Source organism: Cnephaeus nilssonii (genome assembly GCF_951640355.1).
Source record: "Cnephaeus nilssonii genome assembly, chromosome: 12".
NCBI lineage: Eukaryota > Metazoa > Chordata > Mammalia > Chiroptera > Vespertilionidae > Cnephaeus > Cnephaeus nilssonii.
This window is the reverse complement of record NC_137083.1, coordinates 50,596,985-50,612,918: the sequence shown is the minus strand read 5'-3', so window position 1 is coordinate 50,612,918 and position 15,934 is coordinate 50,596,985. Positions and strand designations below refer to the sequence as shown.

Genomic DNA, 15,934 nt, shown 5'->3' with positions numbered 1-15,934 from the left:
AAAAACCATAAGGGCAGAGGCTGGGGGATGTAAGTGTTCTAGTCGGATTAGATGGAGTTCATTGTCCTTCAGACTGATTAGTGCTGGCCGTTGAGGCTGTGGGCTGTAAGCAGGCTGTTGTTATCGTTGGCCTGCTGGCTCATGCTCTAGAGCAGCTGCCTCCTGTTGTGCTGGATAGGGGGACTTTTGGCTGTTCCACGAAATGAGGCTGGGGCCACTTTCTCATTCAGGACTTTCTAGTCCGCTTGAGCCAAATGTCCTATGCTGGCCTGTCAATCAGAAAATTTGAATGGGGAGTTGATAGATAGGAACTTAATTATGAATTTTCCTGGGATTTTTGTTTTAGAGAAATTCAGATGGATTCTAGATTGAAGGAGGGTATAGGGTCAGACAAGAAAACAAAAGCAATGGTTTAATAGTTACAAATCAAACCTTAGAATACCCACTCTGTGGTAGAAATACTTTAAAAAATTGATAAACCACAAAAAAGTAAAGATTCAAGATAAATATATTAGAGTTAAGCTATAAAATACGTCAAAGGTTCTATGAATATGAGTATATAGTTAGTGCTTTAGCTCTAGACTTGGATTTTTTTTAAATCTTGGGCTATGACCTATCAAGATATTTAATCAGCATTTTTACTGGTGAAATAGAGTAGAAAATAATATAGAAAATACCAAGTACCTTGCACACTTGCACATAATAAGGATTCAAGTGCATGTGTACATATGTAACTCTATATCTAACATATACATCATGCACACACATGCAGGTATAGAATATAAATATTCATATAGAGGATAAGAGTGTGACGGGTAATATCTGATCATGAAACAGCACTATCAGAGTAGTCCATCTGTAGGTACAAAAGTCAAAAGACAAAGTTCTCTCTTTTAAATCCAGCTCAAGGTGTGGCAGGCTGCCTACCATTCTCTCAATTCAAGATTATTCTGTCAGTAAAAATTATAAGGCTAACAAGAAATTCACATAAAGAAGGCACAGATTTGTGAGGTCATTGATAGGAGGGTCTCTGACATGCTCCTGGTCCATCTTCCCATCCTCATGTGCAGATATGGATACAAGACCACAGACCAGATTCTCACGTGTAGCTCTGTGTACACTGCGGTGCAGGAACACACACGGGCAAACCTCTGATGGGATCACACCAACCAGGAGTATCCACAGCTGTGAAGGCAGTTGCAGTGTTACCATATTGTGAACTGTGGTGAAAGTTTGAAAATACAGGTAAGATTTACTGAACACTGTAAGAGAATACTAGCATTTAGTTTATCACAGTGAAAAAAAAATTTTCCTTCTGTGTCATTTGTAAGGCATAGTATTCACGTAGTAAGTGACTAACAGGACAAACATATCATAGAAGATGTTTTCTGAGGAAAGAAACAATGTCACAGATCCACCAGGATGGTCATTACCCTCCTACTCCCCTACCCCCAGCATTCAGATGTAAGCACCCTTGTCTTTTTCCCAGGGAAATGGGGGGAAACCAGTCTTCAGTCACAGAGTTCCTCCTGCTGGGATTTCCTCTCAGCCCAAGGACTCAGATGCTCCTCTTTGGGCTCTTCTCCCTGTTCTACACCTTCACCCTGCTGGGCAATGGGGTCATCCTGGGCCTCATCTGGCTGGACTCCCGACTGCGCACTCCCATGTACTTCTTTCTCTCACACCTGGCCATCGTTGACATGTCCTATGCCTGCAACACAGTGCCCCAGATGCTGGTAAACCTCCTGAGTCCAGCCAAGCCCATCTCCTTTGCTGGCTGCATGACGCAGACCTTCCTCTTCTTGACCTTTGCTCACACCGAATGTCTTCTCCTGGTGGCAATGTCCTATGATCGGTATGTGGCCATCTGCCACCCTCTCCAATATTCTGTCCTCGTGAACTGGAGAGTCTGCACCATCCTGGCAGTGACTTCCTGGACTTTAGGAGCCCTCCTGGCCCTAGTACATACAGTGCTACTCTTACCATTGCCCTTCTGTGGACCCCAGAAAGTGAATCACTTTTTCTGTGAAATTCTAGCGGTTCTCAAACTTGCCTGTGCAGACACCCACATGAATGAGATTATGGTTTTGGCTGGGGCAGCATCTGTGCTGGTGGGACCACTCTCCTCCATTGTGATATCCTACATTCAGATTCTACGCGCTATCCTGAAGATCCAGTCAGGGGAGGGGCGCCGGAAAGCCTTCTCCACCTGCTCCTCCCACCTCTGTGTGGTTGGACTCTTTTATGGCACAGCCATTATCATGTATGTCGGGCCCCCACATGGGGACCCCACGGAGCAGAAGAAATATCTCCTCCTCTTTCACAGCCTTTTCAATCCCATGCTTAATCCCCTGATCTACAGTCTGAGGAACAGAGATGTCAAAGCTGCTCTGAAGAGGGTGCTTGAAAAGGAGAGAACTTCATGAAAGCCTTATAGAATCAGGAAACAAGTGAGCTTAAAGGGACCTGAGGACTCATGTCACCCAGTATCTACACAAGATACACAGACATGCTCTAGGGCATCCTTTTCATCTTCACATTTCCCTGTGACTCCCTCCCAAGAAAGCCATTCTGCTTTCCTCCCTCCTCAGTGCTGCACAGAAAGTGAAAACCTCTCCCAACTATCTGCATGTTGCACACACTTTAATATGGTATGTGAAATATTCTCAGATGAGGGAATACATTTATATATTCCATATTCAGGACTTATAGACAAAACGTAGAATAAAACAAGGTTCAGGAGAATATTTAAAACATGGACATTGAAAGAGATCGGCCACATAGTAGTTCTTTAAATATTATAAATTTGGCAACTGTCATCTTCAAATATTGATCCACATTTAAAATATTTGATTATATCCCTACGTATTTCTATAGGCATTATCAACTTAAATTAGGAAGAGCATGAGGTATGACTTTAAGGGAAAGAGGATTAAGTATGTAACTGTGATGGATCTAACAAGAACCAAACCCCAAAGGGTGTCATGCTAAAATTTTACAGACATATTGGAGCTTTCTCTGTCGCTGTCCTTCTCTGCTTCTGGAGTGTAGGCAGAGATCCACGGATCATGGAGACAAGAGGGAGAGAGCAGAATGGAAGTAGCTGAGAGTCCTTGGAAGCATTATACATCTCCTCTCATTTGTTTGGTCAATTGTCTTTATGGGAAATGACCAAAACTTGGAGAGAACATTCTGACAAATAAGAATAGACTGTAATTGTTGGGATGACCAGTTGACCAATGATACTAAAGCTATAAATTATCAGAATTGATTTGCTTTTTAAATTCAGAGGTTTGGTGTAAGTTAAATAACCATTTTGAAACATGAAACTCCAACACTTAATTTTGAAGTGATAGAATAGAGTTAAGAAATAGTGGGAAAAGAGACTTCTACTTTTTCAACACTTTCCTCAAATTATATACTAAGTTAAACCTTCTGAATATTTGAACTGCATCAAAGGGAAATATTTTACTTTAAAAATAATGTTGTTTCATGAAAAAAAGTATTTTAAAGAGGAAAGTATATGTATTTCTTTCTTACAAGGCATCCTTTTTGTAAGGAAATCTGTTATGTAAACAATACTCCATGACCAAACAATGGTTAAAAACCCATGATTTTGAATTCAGATAAAGCTGTTTGTTTGTTTTTTTAACAGAGTTCTGCCAGTTGCTAGATGTATAAGCTTTTACAATATAGTTTAATTCTTTGGAATTTAGATTTATTGTGTGTAAAATAAATTTACTAGTACTAAGCTCATAGGTTGTTGTGAAGAGGAAATACTCTGTGCAAAATGATAAGCAGAACCCGCGAGTTAAAATAAGAGCTCAATAAATGGTAATTATTCATATTATCCTCTACATACATTCCTCATTTTTAAAGAACAAGGACTGTGACATAAATGAGGCAATACAAAATGAGATTTGCTACTATACTAGACAAAAGCAGGACTATTACAAAAAGTAGCCTTTTATGTGATTCAAAATGACTCAGAGTCTTTTCTTTGCAATCTCAATTCTCTAAAGAAAGAATTTTGAAAAGTACATGGATAAATACAATTCAAAAATGCAAAAATTTATATATAAGTATGTGCACACACACAAAATATGCATTCAGAGAAAGACAAGTGTCACATGATCTCACTTATATGTGGAATCTAAAGAACAAAATAAACAGATGAACAAAATAGATCCAGAGACATGGAAGCCTACAACAGATTGACAGATTTCAGAGCAAGGGGGACAGGCAGGGAGAGATTAATCAAATAACTTATATGCATGACCCATGGACCCAGACAATAGTGTGGTAAAGGCCTGGAGAGGGGGCAAGAGCAGGGCGTAGGGGTCAATAGGGGGAAAAAGCGGAAAATCTGTGATACTTTCAACAATAAAGATCAATTATAAAAAAGAAATGCAAAAAAAGTACATGGATAAATACAATTAAAAATTGCAAAATATTATATGTAAATATGTGCACACACACATACAATGAGTATTCTTTTCTTATTTTCCTTTTCTCACTCATTACTGAATGAATGTGAGATTCATTCAGGTTGTTACATATAGCTGTATTTCATTAATTTTAATTGTTTCATAGTATTACATTGTATAAACCTATCACAATTTATCTATCACATTTCTGGTAGTATATTTCTAGTTCTCTACGATTTTGGCTATAATAAGTAGTTAGTCCATGAAGGTTATTACACACGGGTTTTGGGGAACAGATGTAATCATTTCTGTTGGACATGTTCTCAGGTAAGTTCTGAGTTATGAATGCCCTAGACTTGGATCTGCTTTGGCTTGAACATCTGATAGGCTGCCGATATCATTATTGCTATCATTTACTCATCACTTAAAAATGTTCCTCACACTGAGCTAGATATTGGTAAGACAATGGTCAAATATAGTTGACCCTTGAGCAACAGGGGTTTGAGATGCATGGATCTACTCTTATGCAGATTTTTTCAATAAGTACTGTAAAATGTTTTATCTTTCGCATGATTTCCTCAATATTCTTCTTTTGCTTACTTTATTATAAGAGTACAGTAAATAATACATATAACATAGAAAATATGTGTTCATTGACTATTTTTTTATTGTTTAAGGTATTACATGTAGTAGTACCTATATCTCCTTTTTTTCCCCCATTGAGCTTCTCCCAGCCTCCCCTACCCCCTGTCGCATGCCCTCATCCCACCCGCCAGTGTCTTGTGTCCATTGGTTGTGCTTATATACATGCATACAAGTCCTTCGGTTGATTTCTTTCCCCCCTCCCCAACCCTCCCCAGCCTTCCCGCTGTAATTTGACAGTCTGTTCGATGCTTTACTGCCTCAGTATCTATCTTTTTGTTCATCAGGTTATAATGCTCTTTATTTTCCATAAATGAGTGAGATCATGTGGTATTTTTCTTTCATTGCCTGGCTTATTTCACTTAGCATAATGCTCTCCAGTTCCATCCATGCTGCTGCAAATGGTAAGAATTCCTTCTTTTTTATAGCAGTGTAGTATTCCATTGTGTAGATGTACCATAGTTTTCTAACCCACTCATCTGCTGATGGGCATTTAGGCTGTTTCCAAATCTTAACTATGGTGAATTGTGCTGCTATGAACATAGGAGTGCATATATCCTTCCTGATTGGTGTTTCTAGTTTCTTGGGATATATTCCTAGAAGTGGGATTACTGGGTCAAATGGGAGTTCCATTTTTAGTTTTTTGAGGAAACGCCATACTGTTCTCCACAGTGGCTGCACCAGTCTGCATTCCCACCAGCAATGCACGAGGGTTCCTTTTTCTCCGCATCCTCGCCAGCACTTGTCTTTTATTGATTTGTTGATGATAGCCAATCTGACAGGTGTGAGATGATACCGCATTGTTGTTTTGATTTGCATCTCTCAGATAATTAGTGACTTTGAGCATGTTTTCATATGTCTCTTGGCCTTCCTTCTGTCTTCTTTCGAAAAGTATCTATTTAGGTCCGTTGCCCATTTTTTTTTTATTGGACCATTTATCTTCCTTTTATTAAGTTGTATGAGTTCCCTGGTGATTAAGCCTTTAAAATGATAACATTGGCAAATATGTTCTCCCATACAGTAGGCTTTCTTGTTATTTTGTGGATGGTTTCTTTTGCTGTGCAAAAGTTTTTTTATTTTGATGTAGTCCCATTTGTTTATTTTCTCTTTAGTTTCCATTGCCCTAGGAGCGGTATCGGTGAAGAAATTGCTTCAGCATACGTCTGAGATTTCTCTGCCTGTGGATTCCTCTAGTATTTTTATGATTTTCTGTCCTGTGTTTAAGTCCTTTATCCATTTTGAGTTTATTTTTGTGTATGGTGTAAGTTGGTGGTCTAGTTTCATTTTGTTGCATGTTTCTGTCCAATTTTCCCAACACCATTTATTGAAGAGACTGTCCTGACTCCATTGTATGATCATACCTCTTTGTCAAATATTAATTGGGCATAGTGGTTTGGGTCGATATCTGGATTCTTATTCTATTCCATGGGTCTATATGTCTGTTCTTGTGCCAGTACCAGGCTGTTTTGAGAACAGTGGCTTTGTAATACAGCTTGAAATCTGGTATTGAGATCCAACCTACTTTGTTCTTCTTTCTCAGGATTGCTGTGTCTATTCGGGGTCTTTTTTTATTCCATATAAATTTTTGGAGAGTTCTTTCTAGGTCTGTGAAATATGCCGTTGGTATTTTAATGGGGAGTGCATTGAATCTATAGATTGCTTTGGGTAGTATGGACATTTTAATGTTGTTTCTACCAATCCATGAACATGGTATGTTCTTCCATCTGTTTACGTCTTCCTCTATCTCTTTTTTCAGTGTCCTGTAGTTTCCATGTATAAGTCTTTTACCTCCTTAGTTAAGTTTATTCCTAGGTATCTTAATTTTTTAGTGTGATGGTAAATGAGATAGCTTTCTTAGTCTCTCTGTAAGTTCACTATTGGTGTATAGAAATGTCATAGATTTCTTGGTGTTAATTTTGTATCCTGCTACATTGCTGAATTCATTTATTAAGTCTAATAGTTTTTAGATGGAGTCTTTAGGGTTTTTTATGTACAATATCATGTCATCTGCAAATAAGGACAGTTTTACTTCTTCTTTTCCAATTTGGATACCTTTTATTTCTTCTTCTTGTCTAATTGCAATGGCTAATATTTCCAGTACTATGTCAAACAAGAGTGGTGAGAGTGGGCATCCCTGTCTTGTTCCTGTTCTTAGGGGAAATGGTTTTAGTTTTTGCCCATTGAGTATGATGTTGGCTGTGGGTTTGTCATATATGGCTTTTATTATGTTGAGGTATGATCCTTCTATTCCCACCTTGCTGAGAGTTTTTATCAAAAATGGGTGTTAGATTTTGTCAAATGCTTTTTCTGCATCAATTGATATGAGTATGTGGTTTTTATCTCTCAATTTGTTTATGTGACGTATCACGTTTATTGATTTGCAGATATTGTACCATCCTTGCATCCCTGGGATAAATCCTACTTGGTCATGGTGTATGATCTTTCTGATGTACTGCTGGATCCAATTTGCTAGAATTTTGTTGAGGATTTTGGCATCTGTGTTCATGAGGTATATTGGCCTGTAATTCTCTTTCATTGTGTTGTCTTTATCTGGTTTTGGTATAAGGGGATGCTGGCTTCATAGAAGGAGCTTGGAAGTGTTCCTTCCTCTTGAATTTTTTTGAATAGTCTGAGGAGGATAGGTTTTAGTACTTCCTTGAATGTTTGGTAAAACTCCCCTGTGAAGCTGTCTGGCCCCAGGCTTTTGTTTGCTGGAAGCTTTTTGATGACTGCTTCAATTTCTTCCCTAGTTATTGGCCTATTGAGATGTTTAGATTCTTCCTGATTGCGTTTTGGAAGGTTGTATTTTTCTAGGAATATGTCCATTTACTCCAGGTTGTCCAGTTTGTTGGAATAGAGTTGTTCATAGTATGTTTAACAATCCTTTGTATTTCTGTGGATTCTGTTGTTATTTCTCCTCTTTCATTTCTGATTTTCTTTATTTGGGTCTGCTCTCTTTGCTTCTTGGTCAGCCCAGCTAGCGGTTCATCAATTTTGTTTATTCTTTCAAAGAACCAGCTCTTGGTTTTGTTGATCTTTGTTTTTTGTGTGAGTTGGTTTTTTTTTTTGTCTCTATGTTGTTTATCTCTGCTCTGATCTTTATTATTTCCTTCCTTCTGCTTATACTGCGCTTTTCTTGTTGCTCTCTTTCTAACTCTTTGAGTCGTAGGGTTAGGTAATTTATTACCATTGTTTCTTGTTTTTTTGCAGTAGGCTTGTGGAGCTATGAACTTCCCTCTCAAGAATGCTTTCGCTGTGTCCCATAGATTTTGGATTGTTGTGTTTTCATTGTTGTTTGTTGCCAGGATTTTTTTTATTTCTTCTTTGATCTCTCTGGTAACCCAGTCATTGTTTAATAGCATGCTATTTAGTCTCCAGGTGTTAGGTTTTTTTGGATTGTTTTTATTGTAGTTAATTTCCAGTTTTATGCCATTGTGATCTGAGAAGATGCTTGATATGATTTCTATCTTCTTGAATTTGAAGAGATTTTCCTGTGATCCAATATGTGGTCTATCTTTGAAAATGACCCATGTGCACTTGAGAAGAATGTATATTCTGTGGCTTTGGGGTGAAATGTTCTGCAGATGTCAATTAATTCCATCTGGTCTAGTGAGTCATTTAGGATTGATGTTTCTTTGCTGATTTTTTGTTTAGAGGATTTGTCCAATGGTGATAGTGGGGTATTAAAGTCCCCTACTATGATTGTATTGCTGTTAATCTCTCCCTTGATATCCTCCAGGAGTTTTTTTTTTTATGTATTTGGGTGCTCCTGTATTGGGTGCGTATATGTTTACCAGAGCTATTTCTTCTTGTTGGATTGCTCCCTTTAGTATTATGAAGTGGCCTTTTGTATCTCTTTATGTCCTCCACTTTGAGATCTAATTTGTCAGATATAAATGTCGCTACCCCAGCTTTTTTTCATTTCCATTCACCTGAAAAACCTTTTTGCATCCCTTTACCCTCAGTCTGTGTGCGTCTTTTTTTCTGAGGTGGGTTTCCTGTAGACAGAAGATATATGGGTCATGTTTTCTTATCCAATCAGTTACCCTATGACTTTTGATTGGGGCATTTAATCCATTTACATTTAAAGTTATTATTGATAGGTACTTGTTTGTCGCCATTTTTATTATTTACCCCTGTGTTCCTTCTTCGCTTCCTATTTCTTCTTTTTACAGCAGATCCTTTAGCATTTCTTGCATTGCTGGTTTGGTGGTAATAAACTCCCCTAGTCCTTTTTTTGTCTGTGAATCTCCTGATTTCACCCTCAATTTTGATTGATAGCCTTGCTGGGTACAGTATTCTTGGATTCAAACCCTTCCTTTCCATGACTTTGTATATTTCATTCCATTCCCTTCTTGCCTGATGTGTTTCTGTTGAGAAATCAGTTGCTAGTCTAATGGGGGATCCTTTGCAGGTAACTTTCTGTCTCTCTCTGCCCGCTTTTAAGATTTTTGCTTTGTCGTTTGTGTTTGCCAATTTAATTATAATGTGCCTTGGCATCGGTTTTTTGTTTTTGTTTTTGTTTTTTAATATATTTTATTGATTTTTTACAGAGAGGAAGGGAGTGGGATAGAGAGCTAGAAACATCGATGAGAGAGAAACATCGACCAGCTGCCTCCTGCACACCCCCTACCAGGGATGTGCCCGCAACCAATGTACATGCCCCTGACTGGAATCGAACCTGGGACCTTTCAGTCCGCAGGCCGACGCTCTATCCACTGAGCTAAATCGGTTTCGGCGGCATCAGTTTTTTGGAGTTCATTTTGCTTGGGACTCTGTGAGCTTCTTGGATTTGTGTGGGTTTTTTCTTCCCTATATCAGGGAAGTTTTCTGTCATTATTTCTTCAAACAGGTTTTCTATTCCTTGCTCAGTTTCCTCTCCTTCTGATACCCCTATTATGTGGATGTTGTTTTGTTTCATATTATCCCAAAGTTCCCTTAGGCTCTCCTCCTGCTTTTTAATTTTTTTTTCTAGAAGCTGCTCTACTTGGGTATTTTTTCCTACCTTGTCTTCTAGCTCACTGATGCAGTCCTCTGCTTCTTCTAGTCTACTGTTGATGCTTTCTATTGAGTTCTTTATAGCAGCGATGTCATTTTTTCATTTCTTTTTGGTTCTTCATTTTCTCTTGCTTCTTACACATATTGTTGAATTTTTCTTCTATTCTTTTCATCCACCTTATGACCATTTCTCTGAATTCTTTCTCTGACAGGTTGCTTGCCTCCATTTTGTTTACTTCCTTTTCTGGTGATGCCTCCTTTTCTTTCATATGTGGCCTGTTAGTTGTCTCCCCATGATCTCTCTTCTCTGGGTGTCTGGTTATGTAGTTCTCTCTCTCCTGCATTGTTTTAAAGGCACAAAATATAACACAACAAGGCACAATGCACAAGGCACTGAACACAAATGTATTCATGATACTAACAACCCCAAATAAAGGTGACCACCAGAGAAAAGTGAATTAGAGGATACGAAAGAAAGAAGAGAACAAAAAAAGGAGTGCAAAAATGAAATTGGGAAAAGGAAAAAAAAGTAAGAGAGAAAAGAAAGAGAATAAGAAAGAAGAGGGGAAGAAACTATTTATATTAAATTTATATTAAAACTCCAATAGAACAGCCACTAATCCCAACAAATGCCAGCAACAAATACCTAGAGATGAATGCAAACTACAAACAACAATTAATATCAAGTGAGGCGGAGGCAAACAGAAGCAAAAAAAAAACAGAACAAAAAGAAAAAGCGAAACAATCTCACATACAAGCATAAAAAGACCAATATAATCAACAATCAAGCAAACATCAACAAAAAGACAGAGAGAAAAAAAATTGGATAGTGAAGAAAGAGAAGAGAGAGGTGTGTATGGACTTGGAGCAGGGGATTGGAAATTAGATATATAAGTAGGGTGAAATTTTAACAGGGAGTAAAAAGAAGAAATAGGGAAAATCTAAAGCAGGAATAGGGTAAGAGAAACAGGACAACAAAAGGGGAAAAGTGAGGAAGATAGTGTTGGCATAAAGGTAAAGTTGAGATAGAGTAAAATGATGCTAAAGGAAAGATGAAAATAGAATGTAGAACACTAATCCCAAAGTAAAATAAAGAGAAAATAAAATGACACTTTTTATAAAAAGGTAAAATAGTAGTAGTAATAATATTGATTGAAAATAAAAATGTAATAATTAAAAAGATAAAACCAAGTGAGGAAAAAAGAAAAAAAATTAGTTTCTTAAGTAAAAGATGAAAAAATAAAATAAAAATGTGCAATAGTGAAGGTCATTCATTTCCTCTACTGCTCTGTTTGGCATGCCTGTTTCCTAGTCAGGACAATATTGAAGTTCCCAGTGTTCCACTGCTCCTCAGTCCTGTTGTAGGCCACAGTCCTGATTTTCAAGCAGGAAGTACGTCTTTATTTCTTATACTCCTTTATTTGTGTTTACACAATAGTCAATTTGTGATTCAACCCCTGGGTGGCAGTGTTTCTGGATTGATCTCTGGGTGTATAGGTCCTCTCTAGCTAGTGTTTAGATTAGTGGCACTTAATACCAGTTTGGGGGAATGGGCTGCCCCAGAGCTGGTTCTCTGATCGTTATTCCCCGCTCTGATCCCCAGGTTCCACAAAAACAACTTTCCCCTGCAGTCTCTTAGAATGTCCCCAATTGGGTGATCTTATGTATTGGGCTTAGTAATCAAAAGCAAGGATTTAAAGAGAGAGAGAAAAAAAAGTGAGAGAGAGAGAGAGAGAGAGAGAGAGAGAGAGAGAGAGAGAAAATGGAATTGAATTATATTGAAAGGTATTTTTTAAAAAAACTGTATAAATACACTTCTCCCAATAGATCACAGTTCTCATAATCGGAACTTAGGTGGATGTCAACTGAAGTGTCTGTGTCTTGGGCTGTATTTATTAAATCTGTAATAAATTCTTCATCTTAGTTTCTCATTTTTCAAGATTCCAAGTAAAACTTGAACTTTTGACCTTATAACACACAATTACTCCATAAGTACTATTAGTCACAATTTACAATATCTATCAATTATACACCAGCCATGACTTTCTGAATATCTGGTCATTTTTTACTTGGACACTTATTTTATCCAAAGCCAACTTTTGCAAACTAATTTTAAGATAACTTACTTTGAGAATTATTTAAATTACGTTTTGATTTTTACTTATTCTACTTTCAAATGACAATTATGTTCAAATTCTAGTGGCCCTTTCTATAACCTAAAGAGTTATAAATGCAGGTTGAAATAAGATCTGTGATTACAGAAAATGCCCAGTGCTGACAGATAATGTAAATATCTGAGAACATACTTAGGCCTGATCCTACCGGTATCCTAAACGGGCAGTTGGACATCTCTCTCACAATCCAGGACTGCTGGCTCCTGCCTGCCTTCCTGATTGCCCCTAACTGCTTCTGCCTGCCAGCCTGATAGCCCCCTAACCACTCCCCTGCCAGCCTGATTGATGCCTAACTGTTCCCCTGACAGCCTGTTTGCCCCTAACTACCCTCCCCTGCAGGCCTGGTCACCCCTAACTGCCCTCCCCTGCAGGCCTGGTCACCCCTAACTGCCCTCCCCTGCAGGCTTGGTCCCCCAAACTGCTCTCCCCTGCATGCCTGGGTGCCCCCTTCCAATTGCCCTTCCCTGCAGGCTTGATTGCCCCCAACTGCCCTCCCTTGCAGGCCTGGTCCCTAGCAACTGCCCTCCCCTGCTGGCCTGATCGCCCACAAATGCCCTCCCCTGCTGGACTGATCGCCCACAACTGCCCTCCCTCGCAGACCTGGTCCCTCCCAACTGCCCTCCCCTGCTGGCCATCTTGTGGCAGCCATCTTGTGTCCACATGGGGGCAGTCATCTTTGACCACATGGGGGCAGCCATCTTGTGTGTTGGAGTGACAGTTTATTTGTATATTATTCTTTTATTAGCTAGGATTAGATAGGATAGAGGCCTGGTGCATGGGTGGGGGCTGGCTGGTTTGCCCTGAAGGGTGTCCCAGATCAGGGTGGGGGTTACCTTGGGGTGTGGGGAGGCCTAGGTGAGGGGCCTGTGGTGGTTTGCAGGCTGGCCATGCCCCCCGGTGACCCAAGCTGAGGCCCTGGTATCTAGGATTTATTTATCTTCTATAATTAAAACTTTGTAACCTTGAGCGGAGGCCAGGGCTTTGGGAGCTTAGCTTCCTCCATCACCAGGGGCAGTGGTTGGCAAACCGTGGCTTGTGAGCCACATGCGGTTCTTTGGCCCCTTGAGTGTGGCTCTTCCACAAAATACCACGTTTTTAGCAAAGGCCAGCTTAGGAGTACCTTAATTAAGTTAATAACAATGTACCTACCTATATAGTTTAAGTTTAAAAAATTTGGCTCTCAAAAGAAATTTTAATCATTGTACTGTTGATATTTGGCTCTGTTGACTAATGAGTTTGCCAACCACTGGCTGGGGGCAACTCAAGCCTCCTGCTCTCTCCAGCTCCGTGGCTGCTGCCATTTTTGTTGGGATTTATTTATCTTCCATAATTGAAACTTTGTAGCCTTGAGTGGAGTCCACAGCCGGCCAGGGTGTACAGGAAGCTTGGCTTCCTCCATTGCCGGGGAAACCCAAGCCTCCTGCTCGCTCCGTGGCCACAGCCATCTTGGTTGGGTTAATTTGCATACTCGCTCCTGATTGGCTGGTGGGCGTGGCTTGTGGGTGTAGCGGAGGTACGGTCAATTTGCATATCATTCTTTTATTAGATAGGATTTGATTTCAGAGACGAAGGGAGAGGGAAAGAGATAGAAATATCAATGATGAGAGAGAATCATTGATTGGCTGCCTCCTGCATGCCTCCCCAACAAGGATGGAGTCCAAAACCTGGGCATGTGCCCCAACTGAGACTCAAACTGTGACCTCCTGGTTCATAAGTCAATGCTCAACCACTGAGCCACACTGGCTGACCTATTCTTTTTTAAAAAAACCTGGCTCAAGGAAGAATGTGGAGAGTTCATCAAATTTTTTTCAGATTTAATCAAATTGATATCTAGTCCATCAACACATATTTATTATATTGCTTGAACACTATGTGTCTAGAACTATGTTGTCAAATATATGATCTTTTAACCACAATGATCAATGCATTGTCAAATATATGATCTTTTTATCACTTACTAGATCTAAAATATTTCTTCAATCTAAGCATATATTTTAAAACAAGTTATGATTAAATTAATTCTGAAATACAATGAGATAGCAGTTATTGGTCATTATGGTATCACGAGATAATATTTCAATATTTCAGATAAGTGGGTTGGCATTATATTATTGTTATTATGAATTAATGGAGGCCTGGTGCATGAAATTCATGCACTGGAGTGTTGTGGGGGGAGGGGGCGTCCCTTAGCCTAGCCTGCACCCTCTCACAGTCCAGGACACCTCAGGGGATGTCTGCCTGCCAGCTTATGCCCATTCCCCGACAGTCGGAAATCCCTCTCCCAGTCCTTGACCTCTTGCACCTTACCTCCCACCTGCTCGCTGCTCCTTACCACTCGGCTCACTGCTCCTTAACGATGCTATGGAGGCAGGAGAGGCTCCTGCCACCACCACTGTGCTCACCAGCCGTGAGCCCTATCTTTCTGTATAGTTGTCTGTGGGCTAATTGCTCTCTTCCTTCTCATTTAGGGCAAGCAGCATGTGAGGGCAGAGCGTGCTGTTGTGGAATGCAGAGGGCTGTCCGGAGCTGAGGGGAGTGACTGGGCCCACAGGGTGAGAGGTGGACACAGAGGACACTATCTCACCCAATTGTGGGGTGGGCTGGCCAGCCTTCATCTGCCTGACCCCACCCAGGCAGGGACCGAGCAGGATGTTCGCCTCTCCATTCTGCATTCTCCCATCAGTGACACCTGTAACCCTTTCCAGGCCTTCCCCAAAGTGAGTTCAGCTCAATCCCTGAATGTAAAAGGGCATGGGGGATGGGGGGCTCCACTCCAGTGCCCCTTGATTCCCAGCAACAGGACCTGGTCGACAGGACCTGATCTCAGGACGGTGGCCACAGCTGCAGAACATAGATCTGTTTCAAAAAAAGTTGGGAATGCAGACTTTCATATGAGCCCCTATTCCAAAAGGTGCCAGTTTATTCACATTGTGGCAAAGACACCTTCAAGAGTAATATAAGTGGGTAAAGTCAGGGCCAAGCCAGGCCATTTCCTCATCCAATCTCTCTGAGGCATGTGGACAGAACCAAGTCTCATCTCTTCGCAGGACACTTCTGGGTTTTTTTTAAGCCTAAATGACAGTAATCTGTCTCCATTCTTGTTCTTTGGGATTTTATTCACCCAAAAGGATATGTACATTGGGGCAATCCTCTTGAGATACAATATTCCAGTTGTACCCATGTGAGGACGACAGTGTCACTCAGAGGGAGGGAGCCGACAGATGGGGAGCAGGGAATTCTGAAAACCAAAGTGATGAGAGATGCTAAGCCTTTCCTTCATGCATCTGACACCCCTCCTCAGGCAGCCTGTAGGCCAGGCGTCTGCTGGACCTTTACCACTTGATGTTCTGCCCTGAGTGCCCTGCCACAGCCCTGGAGTGCAGGGGGCGTCTGGGTGCACCCCTCCCCCAGCTGGGAGGGTCCCCACTGGTCTTCCACCTCCTTGGGAAACTTTGCTTTTCCAGCTCTGTCCCTGCGGGAGAGCCATAGGGGAGCCGGATCCCTTTCCTTCCTTCAAAAGTGCCCTAAAAAGCTCGAAGACAGCTATGCCAGGACGGGGTCACTCAAGTTTATCAAGAGTTCGCAATTTGCTGAAGTCGTGTTGTACAGTTTTCTCTTACCCCGTTTTTGGGAGTGTAATCTGGTTTAAAACCAATGGACTAAGCAAACAGAAGCAGTTTCTGCAGGGAGCTC

General features: G+C 40.5%; 1 protein-coding gene across 1 annotated transcript; it reads left to right on the top strand.

Moving 5' to 3' along the window:
* The first annotated feature begins 1,213 nt into the window (after positions 1 to 1,213).
* LOC307108540 (olfactory receptor 2A7-like) lies at positions 1,214 to 5,146 on the top strand. The gene has a single exon (XM_079786607.1). It carries the CDS (start codon positions 1,404 to 1,406, stop codon positions 2,424 to 2,426), a length of 1,023 nt encoding a protein of 340 aa, XP_079642733.1. The 5' UTR covers positions 1,214 to 1,403; the 3' UTR covers positions 2,427 to 5,146.
* Positions 5,147 to 15,934: the final 10,788 nt, after the last annotated feature.

Excerpts from the sequence above, each read along its gene's own strand:
- LOC307108540 (XM_079786607.1), top strand. The coding sequence starts at position 1,404 with ATGTCACAGATCCACCAGGATGGTCATTACCCTCCTACTCCCCTACCC.